The sequence below is a fragment of the Selaginella moellendorffii genome, unplaced genomic scaffold, assembly GCF_000143415.4.
Source record: "Selaginella moellendorffii unplaced genomic scaffold, v1.0 SELMOscaffold_1, whole genome shotgun sequence".
NCBI classification, from domain to species: Eukaryota; Viridiplantae; Streptophyta; class Lycopodiopsida; order Selaginellales; family Selaginellaceae; genus Selaginella; species Selaginella moellendorffii.
This window is the reverse complement of record NW_003314262.1, coordinates 3,044,940-3,070,646: the sequence shown is the minus strand read 5'-3', so window position 1 is coordinate 3,070,646 and position 25,707 is coordinate 3,044,940. Positions and strand designations below refer to the sequence as shown.

Sequence of the window (25,707 nt, the reverse complement as noted above, 5' to 3'; positions counted from 1 at the left end):
TTTTTTTAATTTTTGAGCTAGAATAGTACTAAGATAAGTTCCTAGGAAATTTAAATTTAGAAGGTTATATTTCGTATATGAGTAGTCTTAGGTCTAACTTTATTAGTTAGCTAGGAAAATCATGTGATATATTAAGATGACATATGTTGGTCCAAATTTCTCTAGATAATATTTTGTTTCTTTTGACACTAAAATAAGAAGAACAAAACTAAAAGAAAACTATGAAAAAAGGATTTTTAATAGTTGTCAATAAGAAAATAGGGAAATAAAAATTAAAAAATAACTTGGTGTAAGACAAATCCCTAAATTCCAAAAATTGAGCTAAAGGTGTGTATATAGCAGTGGTTGGGCAGAAGTCTACATATGAATGTGTTGAGACAATCTAAAACTTAAGGACTTAAAGTGGAATGATGTAAAAACCATCTCACCCTCTTGAAAAATTACATGTTTGAAGTATTAGTTATATCTGATGTTAACATATCCAAAGGTGGGTAAAATCATAAAATAATTGTATTTAAAACCTTAAAAAGTTTAGTAAATCTTTATGGGATAATAGAGAGGAGGACTCTAGAAGAATCAATATGACCAAAGAATAAATAGATTGATTTAATAAAGTGTTTAATAGTTAATTTTAACTCTTATAGAAAATCAAATGGTAATCAAAGTGTGGTGGCACTACCTATTTAGATACCTTATATGGCTAATAGACATTGCACATGTGACCATCACCATCATTTTGTTAATGGTGATGTTGATAAAATGACAGTGGCACTATATATGTAACCATCATCCATGTTAGATTATTCTAGAATATTCTAAAATCAAGTTACTACTGAGTCAATGCTAATTTGTCATTGATTAATACCACATCATTAGGGTTCATGTGCAATGGACAAGGCAACAACTGTGGTTTATGTGGTTGCTGCAATTGTTGTTGCAGTTGTTGCCGTATCAATAAGTATGCAAATCAATACGTTAAAGATACTTGTAGCTAGATAAAAAAATTCGTGAGCTTCAAGTGGATTTGTTTAAGTCTACTACATAATTAGTGAGAATGTTTCTAAGATTTGTAGTAGCAACATGAGGCTTCAATTGCCGGCCTTGTGGTCAATAAGTCACTAACTCAGGCTCAATGTATATTTCCCCTATGTCACCTGTATCAATAATGAAGTTATGCAAAATGTAAGTTGTTTTAATGGAAACTATTAACTGAGTGATGGTCTCAACTTCAATTAGCTTCCTAAATATCCTCCAATGATCTTTAAGCAATCCAAAACTTCTTTCACATACCATTCTCAAAGACAACAAGTAAAAGTTGAATGCTTCTTTCCATTTAGTTCCATTTGCATATGGAAATGGTATAACCAATCACGAAAGCTCATAGTATCTTGAGTCTCCGATGATGTACTCCCAAAACTGGTATTGGCCTCTTGAGACTACTTGTCCATTAAAAATCTCAATTGATTGAGCCCTTTTGTAGAATGAACTCTTCCTCAAAACAGTTATGTTGTTGCAACTCCTAGGATTTCCAACTTGAATATCCAGGAACGTTGCTTCACTATCCACAATTGCTTGCATGACAATTGAGTAAGCCTTGTCCTTATTATAATAATCACTTACAAAAGCATTTTTAGGAAGTTTAATCTCAAAATGCATGCTGTCAATTGCACCATAGCAATTTGGGAAGTTATGAAGACTCTCAAAACTTATTTTTACTACTGACAGATCTACTGGCAACACGAGAAATTGTCCTAGATGCTAAAATGTTGTGTCGAAGAACTTTTGACAATACTTCTAGATAGTTGTTGAAGAAACACAGAAATGCTCTACCAAACTAGCAAAAGAATTACTTGAAGCTAATCTTCGTAAAGCAATGGCAACTTGCTTACCAACAGGAACATATCTAGATAGAATGTTTTTCAAACTAAGAGGCAGCTTGTCTGCATTGATGAAGTAACAAGTTTGCAAATTGTCATAAACTGTTCATAGAAAACTCTGAAGAACTCTCTCCACCTTGTTGGATCTTGCATTTCAACTTTATCCACCCAATGACAAAACCAGTGAAAAGACCTTTGTCTGATATAGAAATCTCTCTCCTGAAAGAGGTTCAGCTGCAACAAACTCCCAACTACTACTAAGTATATGTGATGATACACCACCATTAATTGTTGTTGAAGAGTAGCTTCAAGCCTCTCATCCTCAAAATCTTATTTGAGATGCTTTTTGGATCTTCTATAAGCAACAACCAACTGATCAATTGTGTCATATTTTGCTTGCTTTGTCTCTACAGAAGTTTTGTAACTAGATCCTACACTATAGTGAGTGGAAATTTTCTTGTGGATGGATTTGGAAATGCCAAGTAGGAGCAAACAAATGGTATGCAGTCTTAAACATATTATAATTACTTTTTGTTTTTGTTTTTTTTTTTTCTTTTGTGCAAAAACAAGCCCAATTGATGATCTGAGTGATGAGTTGATTGAAGACCAGATGCCAAATGAGAAGGCTTTGAGTCCAAACCACAAGTTGATTGAACACAATCTACCAATTGATGGTGTCCTCAATCATCTATTCCTAAAACTAATTTATTTTCTAGTAAATCATCACATCTTCATTAGTTCATCATCTTTTTCATTGCTTCAGAGATAGTAATCAGCGACGCTGTAAATTACAAAAGTGAAGTTCATGAATAAGAAAATGAATTAATTTACCAAAAAATCAACAATTGCAAACAAAGCTTGAGCTACTTGATCCACACTCTTCACCATTTGGCTATCCATAATTAGAGTATGCTTCATGAATTCTTCCTTCTTCAGATTTTGACAATAAATTTCCTTCTAGCTTTCTTCCATTGTATTAATAAAGCTCACATTTTTGTCATGTAGTGCTTTTGCAAGTTGTTCTACAAATTATATGCCAGACTTCTTCCTTAACTGGCCTAAACTATGTTTTTCAAGATTGTTGTTGTTTCCTGTTATTGCCAAACATGATTATGAACAAAAACTACAAATCATACCTTGACTAAGGATACGGTCACATGGTGAAGAAGTCCCAGAGGACAATGGGACTTAGTGGCCGGGCCTACGGGCCTTGATCTAGTGGTAGTGTTGGCAAACATGGCCATGGACAGAAAAAGGACTTGATAGGAACTAACAAAGGGATATTGGGGAAGGTTATTCCCCATGTTTGTGGGCATCCTAAGGATGCTAAAGAGTGGATCTGGGAAGACCACTCGTGGATGGATGGTCCAGTCTTGGAGAGACGAGACTGTGATGCAAGTGGTATTGGACCACCAGTGCAGCAAAGGTGAATGGGCATGGCCTTAGCGTAACGGGCCGAACTATTAGTGGTACCTTTGGGTGTCGGTCATGGGACTAGACACGTGGAGCACTTGGACCAAATGCAACAGTTGAGTGGTACAGATGCCATTCTTGGGGCTAGCAAGTCCCCAAGTCTGGAATAGGACTTATGGAGGTTGTGAGTGAGACTCCTCCAAGTGGTCAGAGGTGTGGTTAAGTGACTAAAGTAGAATGGAAAATTTAGTCACTTACAACTTAGTATCGGAGCGGTTCCTTAGTCTGACTTTTATTGGTGCTCAAGTATATCACTATTGATATTGGCATCGGGAGGTCCTAGAAGTGGGCCTATCCTTGAGGAGTTGCATATCGAGAGTACATGGCTCTCCACTCAAGTTCATATGTGAACTGGGGCGCGATGTGGTGGATAGAAAAGGGGCCAGTAAGGGAACAACTTCGGGATCTTGGGAATAGTATAAGGGTTTCCTCGAAGAGTTGAGGATGTGATCCAGATGAGTGTTTGATGTAGCCAACTGGCTAATGTAGTTGTGGTAAACAACTATAGTTGGGATTACGTGAAAGATAAAAACTCTAAAGTAATAAAGGAGTCATAAGATTATCCTCATATAGTTGAGGTTGGTGCTCATAAATGTGAGACCAGAAGTAATGACAGTGGGAGGTCAAATATGGAAAAGAACATGAGTCCTTGAAATGGTAGCCGGAGCTACCTCTAATGAATGCTAGAACAACCCAAGGAGTTGGGGGTGTACTCAGAGGATAAGTTGGTATTCTCATCTCATGGGCAAGTGGTCCTAAGGGGCAAAAAGTTGCCCCAAGAGAACAAATCAAGTGTCAGAGTAACACTTGCAAAGATGGTCCTTATGAGTGGGACTTGAATACAAGAAGTTGTATTCCAGTGAGCTGGCACCTCAAAGGTAGGACCTCATGGGTCGTCAGATGACAAAGTCCAAAAAGCTGGATGACTCAAATAGAGTCAAGGAATAATCCTAAAGGATTGATGGAAGCATTTGGACTGAGGTGTGTTGTACCCCACGAAGGATGGGGGGGGGGGGGATCATAGGATCCAAGGATGAGAACAAAGGGTATCTCATCAATGGCAAAATGGGCCATGCTAAAGTCGTGGGAAAGGTGTTCCCCAAAAAAGAAAGCAACTTTGGCATAGAGTTGTGTGTGAACACTATGGTGCAATGTTAACTGATAGTTGGCATGAAAAACAACTGCTTTGGTCTTGGCAAAAACCTAGACACAAGTAAAAAGTGTCATAGAGGTAGGCTCATGGAGCCATTGGTGTGGAGACACCAAATATGCCAAAGTGAGATACCTTGAGGTTATGTTGATGGGTTCATGGGAACCCCTTGCCAAGGGAATGGCATAGCCTAAGCTAGAAAGCATGTGGTTAGAGTGTGGTGACCCAGATAATGATGGAGGTGTGGAAGCATCAAACAATGAGTTGTAGAACTTAAAAATTATAGGGCAATTAAGCAAGAGGTGCAAGATAATTGGTTAAACAGGTAGAAGGTAGCTACCCAAGACTTTTTAATAGCATAAAAAAGTTAGATATACCTTTACGGGGGATAAATTGCTTATGTTGTGATATAGTGAGTCAATGTCGAAAAAGGAAATGCTCATTGTCAAGGAGACCATCATTGGGACACCTAAACACTCTAGAACACCAGGAGATGGTGTTTAGTGTCGCGAGGGCAATAGATAAGGCCCAAGGGACTAAATCTCTAGCAAATGATGGATAGGAGATGCCATCCAAACGTCCAAGGTTGTGGAGACGGGAGGAATCCGTCTACTCGATTTGGACAAAGCCAAAAATGGGATTTTGGTAAAGCTAGTGATGGGCATATGGAAGCCCATAAGTAGCAACGGTAATCCCGGTGTGTGGTGAGCATGCCCAGATTGAGGAACCACTCCCTAAGCTATTGGGTAGGTTTATCCCTATGAATACTTGCTAAGGCATGGTAAAACGTGCAAAGCTATCCTCCTAGTCTGGAGGAAAATAACTAAAGGAAACATATGGGGCCAAAAGGCAAGTAGTATTAGGATGGAACTGAACCATAGAAATTAAAGGGCATAACCAACGATGGTTATACAAGTTGGGAGTGGAGAATCAAGAGGGTTTTCGAGGATGTAGTTACTAGCAACCATGGTGCCATAGAAAGTTTAAAATGTGGAATTATCCATGTTAGACCATGTGGTGAGTAGGGAGCTTGCAAAAGAGAAGCCTTAACAAACTAAGGAACAGAGTTCCTTGAAAGTTCCCAAAGACAATTCTGGGTAGATAAGTACCTAAAAAGCCAAATGTAAATGATTCCTAGAGCGCACAAAATCAGAGTGGCACAATAGAAGTGTGGTCTTAAAGCTGGCCATGAGGCGAGGCTATCAAGGTTGGGGAAGTAGTTCTCGAGTGTTCGAAGAGAGGGCTTTGAACGAAAGTCGATGGTTAAGGACTTTCACGCTTATGCATGAACCATGTTACGGTGGCCGGATGACTTGCTAAGTGAGATTGGCAAGTTAGGGGAACAAATTCCCTAGTTGAAGGTCTTAACTTCAAAGGGGTGGCCCATGGGGCCGAGCATGGAGGAGTCCATACATGATCACAGACTTGTCAAGTGAGAGGATTTGGTAGTGCGGAGGAACTAGGTTCCTAAGCTGTGATCTATAGCGCGCTTTAAGTATATGTTGGTGCACCAACATGGGGAGTCACGCCAGGCATCCGGTGTGATGCCATCCGTAGATGCATATATGGAGGTTGGGTTCGAGTCCCGACCCTCTAGTGCTTGGGTTCGAGTCCCAAATCACTAGGGCGTGGTGATAGTTTGGAATATGAGGACACTCATATTTTAGTGGTCATGGACTTTCAGTGAGAAGACTGGCTTGTGCACACCGCCAAGCGGAGGATGCTCTGGAGTCATGATGCACAGCTAGATTGTTTAGAGTGAAAGCTCAACATATCTAACTTGAATACTTTAGTGCAAGGGGCACCAAGGACGTGGTGAATGAGATGGGGACACCCAGTCTTAGTTGCTATGGAACCTTAGCTGGAAGGGCTGGCTTGGGTGCACCGCCAAGTGTAGGGGATGCCCCCGAGATCATGGTGAACAACTTAAGGGTCTGGAAGACCTAGTACCTATTGCCAAACCCGGTAAGGTGCCAAGGTTAGATCACTAGGTGGTCTTATAGCTAAGCAAGGACAAGGTCCTTGTGAAGTTAAGGAATAAGGTTTTTAGTTCAAAATGTTGATTGAAACTGTTGATGGTGGTGGGGCTTGGTCAAGGTGACCAAGTGGGAAGAACACCTAAGAGAAATAAGCTATGTCAATGCGATGGTATAGTAAGTCTGAGGAAAGTAGTCTCTATAATAGATTCATGGGAGGGTCTCAAAGTTGGGCCATGGATAGAGCCCACAGTAGAAAATGTTAAAGAGACATACTAGGGGTGAACACCCTTTGGACTTGGCAAAGCAAAGTGTTTGTTATGGGACTGAAAGGATACCTTGAGAATGGAGGTAGCGATCCTATGTTGCTGGGTGCAACAATCAAGGATAGGAGCAAAAGACTAGTGGCCAAGCATGAGCCATAGAGTTCATTAGAGAGAATCCAAATGGCAAAGTTAGGCATGGAACACTAAGGTGTTAGATGCTAACGGATGGTGAGAAAGGAAGTGTGCTTCCAAGGATGGATTCCCAAATGCTCCAAGTTGGCAAAGGTGAAATTTCCAAGGAGGGAGTGGCAAAGTAGCCAAATGATAGGTCCATGGACAGCCCTAGCACAAAGTATGATAACTGGAACTTAGTGCCTAAGGTGGCACGAAATATAAGAGAGGATGATGGTGCCCTCAAGTAAAGAACTTCTTAGGATGGGGAAGTGAAGTTGCATAATATGTGCAATGAAAGGTGTTAGAAACACCAAGGAAATTGACTTTGAGAGTCAAAATTAAAAGTTCCAAGGTGAACTGGTTATATTAATAAAAGTTGAGACTACTTGAGAAGGAGTAGTGGGGTTGAGATAGAGACGGTGTCTTTAACAGGTTTAGCAAGAACTACACTAATAAAAGGAGAGGACCACCACAAGTAGTCCAATCAGTCTCTAATTTGGAGAGATTATGCTCCTTGGAAGAAGGGCAAGGTATGGTGAGCCTTCGGTATATAACCATTAACAAATATTGGCGAGATGCTAAGAATAGAAAGGGTAATACATGTTGGTATTACTTTATAAAATAGTTTATCGTTCGATGAGGACATCGAACTTCGTCTATGTGTGGTGGAGTTGTGAGACACAAAATCCCTAGGCCCCAAAGTGGAGCCGGAAGGGTGCTACGTGGTAGTGGCCAAAGCGAAAGCCAAACAAGCGTAACACGTTTGGACCAAAACCTCCAACTTGAAAAGTTGAGAGTGGGAGTGGAACTCCCAACAAGGTGCTCGAGGAACGAGCACAAAGCGAGCAATAAGCAAAGCTCCAAAAAAGGGACCCAAAAGGACCAACACATGACACATGGAAGTGTCTGAGATGGAGTCCAAGATGGACCTGAGTTGGAGTCCGAAGTGGAGTCCGAGATGGACTCGAGATGGAGTCCGAGATGGACCCGAGATGGAGTCTGAGATGGACCCAAAGTGGAGTCCGAGGTGGAGTCTAAGATGGACCCGAGATGGAGTCTGAGATGGACCCAAAGTGGAGTCTGAGGTGGAGTCCGAGATGGACCCGAGATGGAGTTTGAGATGGAGTCCGAAATGGACCCAAGGTGGAGTCCGAAGTGGAGTCCGAGATGGACCCGAGGTGGAGTCCAAGATAGAGTCTGAGATGGACCCAAGGTGGAGTCCCAGATGGAGTCTGAGATGGACCCGAGGTGGAGTCCGAGATGGAGTCCGAGATGGAGTCCGAGATGGACCCGAGATGGAGTCCAAGATGGACCGAGACGGAGTCCGAGATGGAGTCTAAGATGGACCTGAGATGGAATCTGAGATGGAGTTCGAGAAGGACTCGAGATGGAGTCCGAGGTCGAGACTGAGACCGGGACCGAGACTGAGACCGAGACCGGGACTGAGACCGAGACCGGGACTGAGACCGAGACCGAGATTGGGACTGAGACCGAGACCGAGACCGAGGCGAAGGCCAGGACCGAGCCCGAGTTTGAGTCCGAGTCCGAGTCTGAGTCCGAGTTCGAGTCTGAGAGGGTGAAAGCCCAAAGCATTCGTCTCCCAGACCTTGGGGGATTTAGTGAGCTCCAAAAGTATAGTAGGGGGAGAACTCCAATGGAGCCAGTTTGGCCCAGGAAGGCCGTGCCCAAGTGTTGGTGATGGGATATCCATTGGGAAGTCCAAGACTAGAGTGAATACGGACCGACAAGTGGGGTAGTTTGGTGAAGTGTTCAAAAGCCAGCTCTAGTTCCCTCGGGAGATCGACTGGCCGATGCTCTCAGTCCAAGTGTGGGTGGTACTACCTACTTGGATACCTAGCGTGGCTCAACGGAACCTCGCTCTAAGCCTATGGCTAGAGCACCTAAAGGCGGAAGGTGGGGAGAGTACCCACGGGGCTCGTGTAGGGCCATGGTGTTCCGAAATGTTGTCCCAAAGTCCCAAACTAGGGAAAGGAGGAGGAGCAGTCCTCTAGTGTAGTGACTAAAGATACGGTCACATGGTGAAGAAGTCCCAGAGGACAATGGGACTTAGTGGCCGGGCCTGCGGGCCTTGATCTAGTGGTAGTGTTGGCAAACATGGTCATGGATAGAAAAGGGACTTGGTAGGAACTGAGAAAGGGATATTGGGGAAGGTTATTCCCCATGTTTATGGGCATCCTAAGGATGCTAAGGAGTGGATCTGGGAAGACCACTCGTGGACGGATGGCCCAGTCTTGGAGAGACGGGACTGTGATGCAAGTGGTATTGGACCACCAGTGCAGCAAAGGTGAATGGGCATGGCCTTAGCATAACGGGCTGAACTGTCAGTGGTACCTTTGGGTGTCGGTCATGGGACCAGACACATGGAGCACTTGGACCAAATGCAACGGTTGAGTGGCATGGATGCCATTCTTGGGGCTAGCAAGTCCCCAAGTCCGAAATAGGACTTATGGAGGTTGTGAGTGAGACTCCTCCAAGTGGTCGGAGGTGTGGTTAAGTGACTAAAGTAGAATGGAAAATTTAGTCACTTACAATTATCATGTTCTAGTAACTGCTTCTGCTAGTAGGAACATGATATTTATATGACTTGATTTTGTTGAACTCTTTGTAGATATACTCCCACCGAGATTGGCATTGCCCAAGCAAATGGTTGACACCATGTGTCAAACAGTAGTTGCAAACTTAGTGAATGACTAGAAGTCTAAAAAATCCAAAACTTACTCGGAGACTTGTTGTTAATGAACAACTGCAATCTTTTTTTGTGCCTCTCCTGAATGCTACCTCACTGCTATAAGAAGAAATCATGCTTCTTTGCTTCATTCAGAATCAACAATTCATTCAAAGACCAATGCCCCTGATTTCTAGCTGGTTTTGGAGGCTTCAGTGGAGTGGGAGCAATAAAATTCCCCTTGCTGAATTGAGAACTATAATATAGAAACTCTTGTTGATATTGAGTGGAGAACATGATCTCCAAGTTGTTCAACTGCTACTCACTCAACCCTAAAACAAAAAATTGACACATCAGCAATAGCACTTTAACCTACTATTGCAGGTTTGATAGTGGTCAACCAGCTGGGCCAGTTTTAAAAATCATTCAAATTGATTTCATTATCACAAGGCCATTGTCAAAAAAATGACAATGACGGTGACATGTACTAGGGCAACTTCACTTCAAATTGTTGATATGGCTGTCACAATTTGACTGTAATGGTCACATGTGCAGCATTGGAAAGTTTATTCTAACCACATGGTTAGGGCATCTTGGTGGTGAAGGTAGTGGGAGTACCCACAAAATTTGTATTAGGTTATAATGTTTTAAAATATTATCTTGAAATCTCTAATTGTGAGGAAACAAAAATGATTAATCCTTTTGCTTAATAACCAAAAGTATTATTACAGAGTGAGGAAGTTCTAAAGGTCATTAAAACTTAGTAGACCTTCTACCATGAATTGGGAGGGACTTGGTGAGGAAGAAAACTGTCTCCTTAAACCTTAGGGCATTTTAAAGATGCTAAAAAGTGGTTATAGGGTTGGAGGAAGGATTATTATACACTAGTTTTATACTATAATCCTTCAATATCTCTAATTCATGGGTTATGAGCATTGGAGTAAAGTGGCTTAGGGTGGCTAGAAGGCTGCAAAAAAATGTTATATAGCAATGGCTCTAGCATCATGTGAAACATTGACTTAAGTAGTATAAGGGAGATCACTGTGTTTCAGTCAATCAAATACCTACTTAAATAGTAATTTGCAAAGAAAAACTACTCATTCAAATTATGGCATAAGTATCAAGAATTAGATGGTAAAAGATACTAGGATAATGAGAGTAAAAGTTCCTTTTTATATTTAAAATAAATAATAATAAAAATGATAGCATTCAGATATGTTGAATAAAGAAATTATGTTAAACATAAGTAATGACTATGTAAAATCCACCAAATAACATTAGGATATGCTGCTAGGTAAATTTTTAAACTACAATCATTTTGAATAGTTAAGTATGAAAATATTATACAATTAGGTTGATTAGAACAGTATTTATTGGTTCCCCATAATACTCTTTTATTACTATATAAGACAAGGTTACCATCATTTTGGAGTTTTAGTACACAAATAGTATCATAGTTTATAAAAACTTTTGTTCCCCATATCTTTATGGTTTTATAGAAAATAATAACTTGACAATTTGATGTTACCCTTAAAATAACTTTACCATTTAGAGAAAATAAATATTGATTTTATTGTAGTTGTTGTGGATTATATAATGTATGTTGTCTAAGAAAGCATACAGGATTAGAAGTTTCACTAAAGTTAAATTGTAACCTATTATGAAATACCCACTCTTGAATTAATTTATATTGCATAAAATATCCTTTATTTTCATTTTCAAAATAGTCTGGACAATTAAGTTGTATATCATTAATATTTGCATAAAAAATCCTTTCAAAAGCAGCTATCAAAATTTTACTTGTAATTGTTTCTTCATTTTCACATTCATACTTTGTTTTGAATCTGAAATCAAGAATTCCTACTGAAGTACTAATAAGCTCACCATCTGAATAATCCATAGGATATATTTTATTATAATATAATTTAGATAATAGCTTTTGAAATATTGTACTAGTTTTTACAATGTCCTGAGGATTTAAAATTATAAATCTCCCAAACTTTGGTTTATAAATTGGTGCTATAACATATGTTGGAAAAAGAAAAACTATAATAAAAATAAAATTTAATTTTGTATCATTGTTTAGCTGATTTATAGACTTCAAAATGAGTTTACTTGAAACTCAGATAGTTTTAATATTACCACAAATATTCTACAATTGTTCTTTTCTATGTGAAAGATGAAAGTGAATACAAGAATAATATATAGCATTTACAAAATTTTCTAGCTTATATAGTTATGTTGGAAGAATCCCATAACTTACACCCACTTATTGTTGTGAATGTTTGCTTCTATTCCACATCCATTATTTTTAATGAGAAATAAAAACTAATTGATTTAAGATGTAATTTTATATTTGGGGTGGAAAACAAAGAACATTTGAAGTGGTTATTTGGCTTCTTCCCCGGCATTCTTGTAGCAAATGAAAACACAAAAAGAGAAAAATTAGTGATAAACACGTGGATATGTTTTCCCTTTGTAAATATTCTAAATAGAGTAATTTATTTTTACTTTTTTAGCTTACTTTAATAATAATTTATAAATTAAGAATGGAGAGAAGGTTTTTCTTTTTTGCTAGAATTTTACAACATATTAGAATAAACTCTTTAAGATCTACTTAGTAAAATTTTAGCATTTCCCAATTTACCTTTACAATTTCAATAATTCCCAATCTACCTCTTCTTTTTAAGGACATCACACATTGGTGACTTATTCTAAAACCAGGGGAAACCCAGAGTTCCTTTAAAGAAAATTGTCCAAATATTTTCTCCATAGCCATTGTGGCTATGGAGTCATTCTCTCGGAGCTGGGAAATCCTCAAAGGCTAAGTTGTGGCAATAGAAAATTTGCTATCTGCCCATGTTGATTCTCTTTCGAAATGTCTACACAAGATCTTTCAAATGCAAGTCTGTCTCGTGAGGCCAAATGCATCTAAAGCCTCATTGCATTCTGGTTCTAGGCAGATTGGAAATTGTAGGAATATAAAAAAAATTCTTAACAATATTTATGCTTCTTTTCTTTTGCCTGGCATATTCTTAAAAAGATATTTGTTCATAGGGTTTAGGGTTTAGGACAGGAATATGCTTCTTTATACCTTTCTGCGGAGAGGGCTACATTCTAGCAGGGAGAGCGCGGACTGATACATTCGAGCTATGAGCACCAAGGGTTAGGTTTTTATGTCTTTGCGGCAGCGCGAGCTATGGCTGCTGCTGCTTGATCGAGGAGGAGGACGAGCGATTGTCCGCCACTACACCGCCAGGAGCTTCCCCAGCGGTAAGCCAGAGCGCGAGCACCTCACGCCCGATTTCGTGCGTCGCGCTGATCTGGTGACCTCGATTGTGGAGACGATCAAGGACGTGAGGCTCGACGGCAGCTCCTGGTCGGTCCATAATATCCGCAACGTGCTCGGCCCCGTCCACGGCCAGGTGCTTGGATCCCACGTCGCAGCGGTGCTGCGATCGCTCAAGGTCACTGGGACGGCTATCAGTTTCTTCCGATGGGCTGGAGAACAGGCGGGATTCCAGCACGATGTCTTCACTTACAATTGCCTCATGAATCTCCTGGTGGCCGAGAAGAACTACTCGCAGTGCTACGCGATCCACGAGGAGATGCTCAAGGCCGGGATCGCGCCCAACACTTTCTCCTTCAACATCTTGATCCGGAGCTTCGCCAGGACGCGCCGGGCCGACGACGCTGTGACGTGCTTCGAGATCATGAAGAGGAAGAGGTGTAAGCCCGACTTGCATACGTTTCTCATCCTTGTGGATTGCCTGTGCAAGGCTGGGATGGACGAGAAGGCTTTCGAGGTTTTTCACGAGATGATGGCAATGGGATTCGTTCCTCCGGATCGGGCACTTCACACCGCGATGGTGAGAACGCTGCTCAAAGCGAAAAGAGTGAAGGAAGCTCGAGAGGTTTTCGGACAGATGGAGAAGTGTGGCTTCCCTCCCGACGCTATTGCTTACAACACAATGATCGACGGGCTCGCCAAAGCTGGCCATGCACAAGAAGCTCTCAAGGTTCTCGACAATATGCTCGCGAAAGCTTGTGTTCCAACAGAAGTCACGTATGGGATTCTGGTGAACAGTCTTTGCAAGGCAGGAACCTTGGAACGGGCCGAGGAGCTGTTCCGAGTGATGGCAGCTAGTGGTTTTCGGCCGAATTCAGTCATCTACACGTCTCTCATCCACGGATTTGCAAAGTCGGGAAGAATGAAAGAGGCTTGCTCTCTCTTTGACGAAATGGTGGAGGCCGGGTACCGTCCAGACGTGATCACCCACACGGTTATGATAGACGGGCTGTGCAAGTCGGGAAACTTTGAGCAAGCTGCAAAGAGCTTTGAGGAGATGATGCGAGGCGGGTGCAAGCCAAACGTGGTGACTTACACGACGATCATCCAGGGCCTCAGCAAGATCGGGAGAGTGGCCAATGCTTTCAGGATTATGAAAGGGATGATAGCTCATGGATGTTTTCCAGATTCTGTGACGTACATTTGCCTTCTCGATGGCTTCTGCAAGCTCGGGAGGCTCGACGAGGCTGCCCAGCTCTTGGACGAGCTTGACAAATGCTCCAGCTCTCCAAACTTACAGCTCTACTCGTCACTTGTGAAGGGACTGTGCGATGGTGGCAGCGTTGAGAATACACTCGACGATCTATTCGAGCAGAGCAAAGCCGCAGCAGAAAACTTGGATCCCGGCCTGTGCTGCAGCATCATCGTCGGGTTGTGTAAGACCGGCCGGCTCGACGAAGCTTGCAGGATTTTCCAGAGAATGGTGTCGGAAGGATGCAAGCCCGACGCAACGACTTACAACATCCTGATCAACGGGCTGTGCAGGAGCCGAGAGAACCGAGTGGAGCGGGCATTCGCTTTGCTCCACGACCTCGAGATGGTTGGCTACTTGCCAGACGCCGTGACTTACACCCCGCTTTGCATCGGCCTGTGCAAGATTGGCGAAGTTGACAGAGCTGTGAAGATGCTCGAGGAGGCGTCTAGCCGGGGTTGGAACGCCGACGTAGTGGCTTACACTGCTCTATGCACGGGCTTGTGCTATCAAGGCCAAGTCGATCGAGCAGTGAGCTTGTTCCAAGAGATGGTCCGCCAGGGTGGTGCTCCGGACGCTGCTGCCTATTGCTGCATCATCAACGGGCTGATCAAGGGGAAGAAACTGGAAGACGCTTGCAAGTTCTTCGACGAGATGATCGGCAAAGGCCAGAAGCCGACGGTTGCTACGTACACGGCACTCGTCCAGGCGCTGTGCCATGCCGGGAACGTCGACGAGGCGTTCCACAGGTTCGAGGGCATGCTTGCTCGGGGCGAGCTTGTTGGAAGCGTCATGATCTACGACGCTCTCATCCACGGCTTTTGCAAGGCTTTGAAAGTGGACGCGGCGCTTAAGCTGTTCGAGGACATGATCTCCAGAGGCAACGTTCCCACTGCCGTCACATCCGCTTCGCTGTTTGATGGCCTGGTGAGGTCCGGGAAGACTGAGAAGGCCCAGGAGCTTTTACAGGAGATGGCTGCTGGCGGCTCTCCTCCTCATGCTGCTACTTTCACAGCGATCTTGGACGGACTTCGCAAGTCGGACGAGTCTGGCAAGCTGCTAAAGTTGGTCCAGGAAGATGGAAGCAGCAGCAGCAGCAAGCAAGAAGCTGGAAACGCTGTTGAAAGTCCAGGCCCGAGGAATGGTGACAGTCCAGAGAGGGAGGAACAAGATGAACAAGCTGGTAGCCATGATGGAAGTCTCATGCCGGATCAAAGCTCTGCAAGAGACTGTGACGACCTGGACGGCGACTTGAGAAAGGAACAGGACGAGCAAGCTGTGGGCGATGATGAAAAACTCTTACAGAATGACTTTCATGATGGGGACAACGAAAGCCACCAAAGTTTTGGAAGGAATGATGACGAATCTCCTGGAAAAGAGAGTGAAAAAGCTGAGGAAAGCCTCTCGGTGGATCGAAGTTTTATAGAAACTGATACAGAGGGGGGTCAAAGCGAGAACTCTCAAACTCCATGCCCCGAGACAAAGGATGAAGAGGAGGAACTCTTACGTTCTACTGATGACGATGAAACACACACAGGCTCTTCACTCGACTCTAAGTTGTCAAGGCCGAAACGTCGGTGGCTTCCTTTCGGTGTATGAGAGATCCTGGAAACCATCAACTCGGACCCTGATAGCTCCATCATCTCAAACCTGTGAGAGCGCTCTTTCGCTCGCTCGCTCGGCCCTTGAAACGATTGCTCGTCAAACTTTGTACATCTCCTCGATGCTCCTCTTCATCTTCTTGGTGCCCCGAGGCTTCTCGATCGGCTTGTTCATCCCGGCCATCTTGTTGTTGTACTGCGCACGAAACTTGTCATTGGAGCTCCACCTGAAAGGCCGGAAAAACTTCGATTAGAACGAATCAAAGGCGAGGGAAGAACAAACTCACGGCGTGTCCCATCGCGTCGTGTCCTCGTTCACGAGATCCGTCCACTTCACTCGCCCACTGCGGCCAAAGTTCTTGACTTGCATCACTTTCGGGAGTATGCTCTTGTTGAGCTTGTCCTCTCCAGTCGGCTCCGAGTAGTCCCGCTTGTAAATGTCGTTCCCTCCAGGAACAGCCGGATCCTTGTCGTCGGACATGAAGAACACTCCCTTGTGATAGTACTTTTGCATGTACTTCCACTTCTTCTTCGGAGCCGGGGCCTCCTTTGGGTTCTTCCGATCGTACTCCTTGCGTTCTTCCTCGCTCATCTTCCTCAGCCTCTCGATCTCCTCCTTCTCCTTGTTGGCGTTCTCCTTCTCGTCCCTCTCTCGCTTTATCCGCGCGATCTCTCTCGCCTTCCAGGCCTCGTACTCTTCTTGCCCGTTGGTCTCGTCGTCGGTGTTAACTTCGTCACCATTCGTGTCCGTCACCTTGTTCTTCTCGCGCTCTTCCTCCTTCCGGATCTCTTCCACCAGGAGGTGCTTGGACTCGATCTTCCGCAGCTCCAGCTTCTTCTTCCAATCCTCCATCATTGCAATCTCCTCCGCCTCGAGCCGCTCGCGTTCCGCGATGGTCTCCCGGTCGGACTTCTTCACGAAAGTTGGCTTCATCATCGGCATCCCTCCCAGCTCGTCCTCCGAGTCGGTCTCTTCCTCCTCCTCGTCTTCCTCGTCTTCTTCCTCTTCTCCATCCTCTTCATCCTCCTCCGTGGCGGCAGCGGCGGCCTCCTCCTCCTCCTTTTGCTTCTGTAGAATCCTTTCCCTGTTCTTCTTCCGCCGCTCCTCCACCGCCTCCTCGTCCTCCACCTCCTCCGCTCCAGCATCTCTGGCGCCCGACTTCTCTTCCTGGCGGGTGGACACGATCTCCGCCTGCCGGATCTCCCTGTGCCTCGCCACCGCCTCATCGCGGTTCCTCCGGCTCTCGGCCAGCCGCCGGAGCCGAGGATCATCCTCCACCCTCGCAGCGGGTCTAGCGGCAGCAACCTCCTTCTCGTCCACCGGAGCTTTCGATTTCTCTGGCTCCGGCTTCTTCTTCTTCTTCTCGAAATTCTCCTCCTCTTCTTCCTCCTCCTCCTCCTCGGCCGCCCATTCTGGCTTCTTGCCCGGCCAGTAGCGCTGGACCTTGGTCTGGCCGATCTTCCCTCGCAGCTTTTCCCTCACGGCTATGGCGACGTCTGTCACTCCCGCCGAGACTGACATCGTTCTTGCTCGATCGAAATCCCTCCCAAGCTCGAGAATTCCTGTGCTAAGATCTAGGCGAGTACCTGATGATCGCGGAGCCCATTCCAAGCGCCAGGAACCCTAACCCTAATTGTAAACCTCTCCCCCTTTTCTCTTTGTCATGGCGTCTGGCAGCAAGCTCAAGGCGCTCATCGATGCTGCTGACGATCTTCTCGCCGATCCCGCGGCAGCGTCCTCGGATCTACTCCGCGAATCGATCAATCAGGTTCGTATGTGTTTTTGATCTAGAAAGAGATTAGAGCGTTTTTGTTCGTGTAGCTCAAGAAGAATGTGGAGAAATTGGATGTTTTGTCGCAGAGAGATCCAGATCTGCCTGCTCGACAGAAAATTCAGGTGTGAAATTCTTTTTCTTTGCGTTTATTGTCGCGTGATTCTTTCTTTGGTTAGAACATGAGTGCCGAGGTCGTGGGAAGTAATCCTTACAGCAGGTTGATGGCTCTCAAACGCATGGGAATAGTGAATAACTATGAGAAAATTCGGGAATTTTCAGTAGCGATTGTGGTGAGCATTATCTTTCCTTGTTCTTGAGCTTGTCAAACTCTTCTCTTTATTTTTTTCTCAGGGTGTTGGAGGAGTTGGAAGTGTTGCAGCGGAGATGCTCACTAGATGTGGAATAGGCCGCCTCCTTCTCTATGACTACGACACTGTGGAACTCGCCAACATGAATCGTCTTTTCTTCCGTCCTGAGCAAGTACTGTCGTTGTGAGTGATCTTCTGAGTTCCTCTTCTGTGTTCTTCGTTTTAGGCAGGCCTATCGAAAACGGATGCTGCCGTGCAAACCTTGACCAGCATCAATCCGGATGTTGTTTTGGAGGTAAAGCTTTTCTGGTAATGACCAAATGACCAAAGCTCTCCAGCCTGCTGCAGGGGTATAAGCTCAACATTACGACAGTGGAAGGATTCGGGAGCTTTATGGAGAGTCTTGCACGACCTTTCAAGGAGAAATCGAGTGCTTCTCCGAGTGGAGTTGATCTCGTTCTTAGTTGTGTGGACAACTACGAAGCACGTATGGTAGTAAATCAGGTAAAGCTTTTTTCTTTGTTTTGTGTTGAAGCTTTTCTAATGTTTCCTTGTGCTAGGCCTGCAACGAGCTTGGGCAAACTTGGATAGAGTCAGGTAAAGCTAATACATCTTTTCAAGGTGGAGCCACATAATTTTTGGAACAGGAGTTTCTGAGGATGCTGTCTCTGGTCATATACAGCTTTTGATTCCTGGCGAAACAGCCTGTTTTGCTTGTGCACCCCCGCTGGTAAGACTCTCCAGATTTTCTATTCCTTGCATTCATGCGTGGCTTCAGGTGGTCGCATCTGGAATTGATGAGCGAACGCTTAAACGTGAGGGAGTCTGTGCTGCTTCCTTGCCAACCACGATGGTGTTATTGCGGTTACGGTTTCATTCGTCTCCGTCTTGACCCTTTGGAATGTTTTGCAGGGAATTGTTGCGGGTTTACTGGTCCAAAGTACGCTCAAATATCTGTTGGAGTTTGGACAAGTGTCGAGATACCTGGTAAGTGGATCATTTACTTCTCTTCGCTATCCAGTTCTTAAAGAGCTGCGTATATCAGGGCTATAGCGCACTCAAGGATTTCTTTCCAACGATGGAAATGAAGCCCAATACCCAGTGCACAAATGCTGCCTGTGTGGAGCGTCAGGTAGGCATTAATTACGAGGAAAGCAAAGTCGACCGATCGAGAGATGTGTTGAATTTTCTGTACAGCATGAATACGTGAAAAAGAAGCCCGAGAGAGACGCTCTTGCGAGAGCCAAAGCCGAGGCGGATCGAGCCGTACAGGATGTTGCACCCCTTCACGAGGACAACGAGTGGAACATCACGTAAGTTTTCTTCTTCTCGTTTCTTCTTCGTTGTTTGGTTTTGCGCTCTCGGGTTTACTCCTCCTGTTTGGTTTCATCGCAGCGTAATGGACGACGACGACGACGACAAAGACGTGTTTTTGGATGCTCAAACGACGCCGAATTCGCGTAAGTTCTTCGTTTTCTCATTCCTTTTCTCCTCCAGAGATCTTGCAAGGGAAATCTCATACTTTGGCGATGTGTGCAGAGATTCTTCCCGAGGGATTTCTGCGAGAGCTCCCAGACGCGGACGATGCGTTTCGCAAACTTGATGAGGCATTTGTTGGTGGAGCCGCAGCTCAAGATAACGATCTAGAAGAGTTAGAGCGGCAGCTCCAGGCTCTAAACTCGGATTAGCTTTAGCTTAAATGCGATGCCTTTGGCCTAACCAAACCCCCCCAACGTTCCAAAATTTGAAAGGCGACAGGAGTAAAATTTGAAAATTTAACCCAGGCGAATATGTGTCGCCGGTCGCACTTCCCGGCACGCCGGCAAAGCGGTCACGCGTGCGTTTGGGCTTTCCGGCCATTAATCCCGGCCGGCAGGTAACCGTTGCCAAAATTGCCACTGCCCGTCAAAGGCCTTTGGAAAGCCGCCCGTCGCTGCCCGTCACCGCCCTTCCCATCAAGCAAATACCGTTCTGTGGGCACTCGGATCCACCGTCCGTCCCTCAATCTTTCGAATCTCCACCGTTAGATCCGCCAGGTATGGACGCGAGCTAAGGAGCTAGGGTTTCGTTTGGTAGCGAGCATGGGGCGCCATGGAGGTTCTAGGGTTTGTAGCGCCTGCTGGGAGCTGAGATTGCGGCTAGGGCCTTGGCGCGGGTGTCCCGGGGCCTTGGATTTCGATTTCCAGCATAGATCTTTGCAGCTTACTTGAGCCGGGGCATAGATTTCCAACAGGTATGGTAGAAATCGCAATTAGGAGCAGTAGCAGATAGATGGCATCGAGCAAGGTCAAAGGCAGCAACAGCACGACTGATGATCCGCCCCACTCCTCCATTTGTTCCTCTGGAGCGGACACGGACGACGATGCGACGAATCAATTGCCTCCGGTGCAGGGGTATGGCTTGGATTTCTCGTGAATTGGCTTGATTTTGGGATTCTGTCCAGGCGAATTGGCGGGCCAACGAGGAGATCTTCCAAAGGAGGCTGGACCGCTGACGAGGTGATTGAATTATCCATTAGTACCGTTTGGTTCTTCCAGGACTTTTGTGTTTTAATCTAATTTTATTTCTTCTTCCAGGATGATGTTCTGAGACGAGCTGTGCAATGTTTCAAGTCGAAGAATTGGAAAAAGATTGGTATGTTGTGTCGATCTGATGCTTTCAATTCTGTGCTCAACGGCGTCTTTGGTTTGTTTCCAGCCGCGTTTTTCAAAAATCGTACCGATGTGCAGTGCTTGCATCGGTGGCAAAAGGTTTTAAACCCCGACCTTGTGAAGGGTCCGTGGACGAAAGAGGTGAGAAGAACAACAACTAGTTGATACTGGCCGTGAAGTTTGCTCATTTTTGGTTCTTTGTAGGAGGATGATAGGATAATTGAGCTGGTGAACAAGTATGGTGCTAAGAAATGGTCAGTCATTGCGCAAAACTTGCCTGGACGGATCGGAAAGCAGTGTCGAGAGAGATGGCACAACCATCTTAATCCTAATATCAAAAGGGATGCTTGGACTCAACAGGAAGATCTTGCTCTAATTTATGCACACCAACGCTACGGAAACAAATGGGCCGAGATAGCGAAGTTTTTACCCGGAAGGTAGGTACTCCTGCTTCTGTTGAATAATCGGCCTGACTTCCGCATTTACAGGACGGACAATTCCATCAAGAATCACTGGAACAGTACCATGAAGAAGAAGGTTGATCCAGCACTTGCAAATGACCCGATTTCGAAAGCCCTCGCAGACTATCAACTTCAAATGGAGGCTAAGCAGGCACAAGCGGTCCCAAGGCCTCCGCATCCCAAAATTCCTCTGGCTCCCGGCTTTGATCCATCGCTTCGACAGAAAAGGATTGCGTCTACGGAACCCGGACCGATTTCTCAGCCACCTTCGGGATTGTATCCTGCGTATTATTTGTCGGGAGAGTGCTCCATGGACGCAGCCAGTCAGCCTACAACGGAAGATCTAGCTCAGTCCAACTCGCTCGACGTTTCGACTGCGACAGAACCATCTGCAGCGGCATATGGACAGGATCAGAATATGGTTGAGCACTTTGAACCGGTTTTCTCATCGCTGAACGAGATGAAGCTCGAAGAAAGTGCCGGGGAAGGGACTACCAAAGCAGATGCCTCACAAGAAAATACCGAACAGGATCTTCTTTTCTACGAACCGCCTCGCCTGGCCAGCTCGGACTTGCCTTTTATGAACTATGACCTCAGCAGTGCGCATGAAGAATACAGTCCTCTCGGGGTGAGACAGATGATAATGCCGTTCGTGAATTGTACAACACCGTTCACGTACTCTCCATCCAGCTTCACCAGTCCCCAAGAAAAGCTGAGGTCTGCTGCAAAGAGTTTTGGAGGAACGCCTTCTATATTGCGAAAGAGACCGAGGCAGCTCTTGAGTCCTTCGCAGGCTGGTGGTGGTGACGGAGCCAAGTTTGCAGAGCCAAGGCTGACGGATAATGCTGGGAATGCGGCCAGCAAAGCGGAAGGCAACGCGGTTTTACTGTCTCCTCCTTACAACGTTTCTTCAAAGTTGTCTTCAATATCAGAGGCAAATGATATTGGAGTGGACGAATTTCGAAGACTCAGGCAGCACTTCCAGGCATGCACCGCTGATATCAACGCAGAGTGCAGTAAAGGCGACTCCGAGGAATCTGCTCGTGGAGAAGGAGAGGTTAAGTCGAAGAGGGGAAGACTTGGCGATGGTGGTGATACCTCAAGCGAGAAGCAACAAGTCCAGGTATTCTACTCTCCTCTTACTGCCCTGTTTGTATTGTTTTTATGACATTTTGTCAGCAGCAAACATCGTCCTCTGATCGGCCTCTTCTGTTGGATCCTGGAGAATCACCGCCACCCCATAAAGCGAAGGGAAAAGCAAAGCTGACGATCAAAACTCCTAGCCGGCTTGGCGTCTTGGGTCAGAGCACACTGAACTCCGCTAATAAATGGCAAGTCATGTTTCTTTCTTTCTTTCTTTCTTTGGTACAGTTTTAACCGGAATGCGTGCAGTGATCGTTTCTTCAGCGGTTTGTCACCACTTTCGAAGTCTCCGTGGAGGCTTGATTCGTTCCTCTCCTTGGGAAAGGATGGCTCGCCTTCACTTCTTCAGGTGTGCAAAGATTTTCTTGCAAGGATTTAGAGAGTCTCGCTAACGTTCTTTCTAGCAGGGGATGAATTTACCAATGGATGGTGGAGGAGACGACGCGCTGGGCATTATGATGCACCTGAGCGAGCATGCCGCCACAGCTTACTCGGAAGCTGAGGAGGTGCTGGCCAAGGTACCGTCCTCTGAAAGCGCGGTCACCCCCATTCCACTTCGTAAGATGCGAATGGATGAAAACATTTTCTCTCACGACTCCAAGGAGAACATGACAGAGTCGGATGACAACGCAGGGGGCACCTCGGGATCGTTACTAAGTTGGCTCCTCGTAAGTTTTGCTCGTCCTTCTCTCTACATCTCTTTCCCAACTTGGCTTAAGTAGTAATCTGCCTTGCAGCCTTTCCAAGCGGAGATTTGCTCGCCAAACATGGACCTGACGAACTTGCTCCGCGGACCACTGGCAGCCGACGACACGGGCCAAGCTGCTGCGGCGGGGCTGCTGGATCCATTCAGTCCGTCCATGTATCTCTTGAAAGAGTACCGGTAATTTATCATCATATACCTCTAAATCTCTCAGCTTCCAGGTTCTCTGTTTCCTCTCGAGGAAAGGTATGTACCCATTTTTGTGTAAATGTAGCAGCGCTCATACTGGTTTTTAAGCGTGACTTTCTATCTGTGTTTACTCACTCTCTCTTTTCTCGCTAATGACGCACGGTTTGTTACCGCGAGCAGAGCCCCGCGGTGTCAATCGACCGGAGCCTTCTAATCTCCTCGTCGAGGCCCCGGATTATCCTGTCGTGGACGGTGTAGACTCCCGTTTGCAGTAAGTCGGCCTTCTGCTTGGTGAGCCTCACTATCTCAGACCTCTGGAATGCAGTTATCTGTGATAGGAAGGGCTCGCTATCGTCAAACGAAGGAGCAACTATGTGCTCCATCGCTGCTAGTCTCTCGTAAAGCTCTCCTTTTGGTGGTGGTGGTGGCGGCGGCGGCAGTGGAGGCTTTTGAGGCACTGGATTGCGTTGCTCGGGCTCGGCAGCTACTGGATGACTGGTTGCCGGGATCACAGCTTCCTTGTGCTCCTTGGTCTCGTGCTTGCTTTCGTCAGGTTCGCTCTCTTTGGCATTGGCAGTGGCCTCTTTGCTCAATGCCTCGGTATTTACTTGGCGTCGTGATACAGCAGCGGTGGCAGCAGCAGCGGCGGCAGCTGCGGCGGCCGTGAGAGCCGTTTGCTCCTGTTGCTGGAGGCGCTCTACTTGTTCTTTCAGCTGCTTGAGCTCGAGCTTGTCTTGGCTAGCTGCGCGAAGATGTTCCTGGAGCATTGCCGTGAGAGCCGTCGTGTCCCGACTGCCGCTGCTAGGCCGCGGGGGCGGTGGCTCTTGCGAGCGCTTGCGCATGTTTGCGAGTTCTTTGGCCAGCCGTATCACCTGTGAGCAAATTCCTCCCTCTATTGAGTCAAAAGGAAAGAGAAAAGGTGGCGGAACTTTCTTGATACCTGTGCTTTGTACTCGTCTCGGGTCTTTTCGGCTGCGTCAGCTTTCTTTTCCAGTTCATGGCACTGGTGCTTGAGGACTAGGATCTGGGCTGCGAGGTCGGCCTCGGAGGATAGCCTCTGTGCGGATTTGTAGGCCGCAAACTCCTTTTCCACCGCGGCCAGCGTCGCGCTTGTGCTTGCCAGGCGCTGCTCCACGGCAGCGTATTGCTGCTGGAGCATCACAAACTTGCCGTGCTCCATCTCGATTCGTTGCTGGTAGTCGGCTTGCATTCTCTTGGCAACATTCTGAAACGCACAAGCAAAAGATTTGAGCATTGGCAAAAGTGAAAAGAAAGAAAGCGAGAAAACCTCGACATCTGCTACTCGTTGTGCGCATTCTCGTTGCAAGGCTTCCTTTCTCAAAGCCGCTTCTTCTTCGGCATGAACCAGCGTTCTATCTCGTTTCTCCACAGCTAGTAGCTTCGTCCTGGAACAAAAGAAGAAGGACTCTCAGGGCGCTACGAAGTAAAGCTAGTCTCAATAGTTCTTTTGTCTTCCTTACCTTAGCTTTGCTTCCAGATTAGCGAGCTCAAGTCTAACCTTGTCCAAGGCAGCAGCTTGGTCCTTTTGTTTCCTCTTGGACTCCTCTTCCAGGGCCTTGATCGTCGCGACTTCCTTCTCCTTGAGCTCCGCGCGCCATCTCGCTTCTTCCGACCGCCGCCACATCTCAAACTCCCATGCCAGCTCGTACTCGACGTGCTCCCGGAGATCATCGCTCTTCTCGTCTTTGGCAGCACCGTGCACCACGTCTTTGCTAACCGGTTGGAACGAAACCGATGCCTTCTCGTGCTGCACGGCAGGAGCAGTCGAAGCAGCAGCAGTGGCAGTGGTCTTTTCTTTCTCGGCATTCCTCTGCCCATTCTTTTTGGAAGCTCCTTCGGCCGCCGAAGTATCGGTTTGCACAGCCACCGCCTTTGATCCGAGGTACTGGCTGATGTTGTTCTTGAGAAGAAGGAACGACTCTTCCAGCCCCGGACACGGATGATTCAGTGATGGCTCCTTGCCTTCCACGCGCTTGTGTTGTGATCCACGGACGGGTCCTAGTTCCTCGGTCGCGAGCACGAGCCTGATGGAACCAGTCGTGACCTGTCTTACAATTAGTGCGATCAAAAACTGGATGCAACTCAACTTACTTGTTTCTCGTTCCTCACAGTCACGTAGCCATCGAGTCGTGGGTCGTGCATCAGCGGAGCCATGGAGATTCGAGCAATTCCTATCACGCTGTCCGCTGCATACCTGTGGAAGAACAAAGAGCTTGAAACCAAAAAGGAATTTGTTTTCTTGGTACCTATCGCGATGGTAGACTTCCGCTAGAAGATGAGGATCTTGTGCCAGCGTCGCAGCCAAGCCAAGCACAGAAACCGGCAGCTCCAGAGCAACGTAGCTGAAAACCAGTTTGGCAGCACCAGATTATCATCTGTAGAGAAGTGTATCATTATAAAAGCTCGCAATCCTTCTAACACTCAAACAAACAACAAAGAGCTAAAGGAAAAGCGTTTCTCTCTCTCTCTCTTTTCTCTCGGGGAAGAGATCTCTCTTCTTTTCTTCCTACGAGGAAGAGGAGACTCACCCATTTGGAATGGTGACTTCGCTGCATCGCTCCACGAGAACAGGAGGATGGCTCCTCAGCGGCGCCGTAAGCTTGGCCGCATTGCCCCCCGGATTGGCCGACTCGAGGGCCAGCTTGACGATCTCCGGTGGTAGCACCACCTTGACGAACGCATTCACGGCGCGCATTGGCAGGCGCACGCCCG

At 46.1% G+C, this 25,707-nt stretch overlaps 4 protein-coding genes across 8 annotated transcripts; 3 read left to right on the top strand and 1 right to left on the bottom strand.

Annotated features, from left to right (window-relative positions):
• The first annotated feature begins 12,688 nt into the window (after positions 1-12,688).
• Positions 12,689-15,856, top strand: LOC9657856 (pentatricopeptide repeat-containing protein At3g22470, mitochondrial). Its single transcript, XM_002961981.2, has one exon. The coding sequence runs from the start codon at positions 12,779-12,781 to the stop codon at positions 15,740-15,742; it is 2,964 nt and encodes a 987-aa protein (XP_002962027.2). The 5' UTR covers positions 12,689-12,778; the 3' UTR covers positions 15,743-15,856.
• LOC9630468 (microfibrillar-associated protein 1A) lies at positions 15,705-17,372 on the bottom strand. The gene is made up of 2 exons (XM_002961503.2): positions 16,032-17,372; positions 15,705-15,971 (listed from the first exon to the last, which is right to left on the bottom strand). The coding sequence occupies exons 1-2, from the start codon at positions 17,264-17,266 to the stop codon at positions 15,845-15,847; spliced, it is 1,362 nt and encodes a 453-aa protein (XP_002961549.1). The 5' UTR covers positions 17,267-17,372; the 3' UTR covers positions 15,705-15,844.
• Positions 17,323-19,616, top strand: LOC9630467 (ubiquitin-like modifier-activating enzyme 5). Of its 2 annotated transcripts, XM_024682222.1 has the most exons (14): positions 17,325-17,513; positions 17,567-17,641; positions 17,696-17,809; positions 17,871-17,999; positions 18,054-18,122; positions 18,176-18,331; positions 18,388-18,424; positions 18,475-18,557; positions 18,606-18,680; positions 18,740-18,814; positions 18,873-18,959; positions 19,025-19,140; positions 19,223-19,287; positions 19,367-19,616. In XM_024682222.1, exons 1-14 carry the CDS (start codon positions 17,409-17,411, stop codon positions 19,513-19,515), a joined length of 1,335 nt encoding a protein of 444 aa, XP_024537990.1. In that variant the 5' UTR covers positions 17,325-17,408; the 3' UTR covers positions 19,516-19,616. The 2 variants fall into 2 exon arrangements, with proteins under 2 accessions (XP_002962026.2, XP_024537990.1); XM_002961980.2 differs by having other exon boundaries at positions 17,323-17,513; positions 18,475-18,680.
• Positions 19,617-19,804: 188 nt separating this feature from the next.
• LOC9657855 (transcription factor MYB3R-5) lies at positions 19,805-23,911 on the top strand. Of its 4 annotated transcripts, XR_002993501.1 has the most exons (13): positions 19,814-20,220; positions 20,271-20,325; positions 20,404-20,461; positions 20,525-20,619; positions 20,683-20,915; positions 20,967-22,062; positions 22,122-22,270; positions 22,332-22,431; positions 22,487-22,750; positions 22,820-23,031; positions 23,155-23,245; positions 23,300-23,527; positions 23,600-23,911. XR_002993501.1 is itself a non-coding variant. In XM_024684771.1 (10 exons), exons 1-10 carry the CDS (start codon positions 20,099-20,101, stop codon positions 22,805-22,807), a joined length of 2,175 nt encoding a protein of 724 aa, XP_024540539.1. In that variant the 5' UTR covers positions 19,805-20,098; the 3' UTR covers positions 22,808-22,911. The 4 variants fall into 4 exon arrangements, 3 of the variants coding, with proteins under 3 accessions (XP_024540539.1, XP_024540533.1, XP_002962025.2); XM_024684771.1 differs by lacking the exons at positions 23,155-23,245; positions 23,300-23,527; positions 23,600-23,911 and having other exon boundaries at positions 19,805-20,220; positions 22,805-22,911; XM_024684765.1 differs by lacking the exons at positions 23,155-23,245; positions 23,300-23,527; positions 23,600-23,911 and having other exon boundaries at positions 22,490-22,750; positions 22,820-23,088.
• Positions 23,912-25,707: the final 1,796 nt, after the last annotated feature.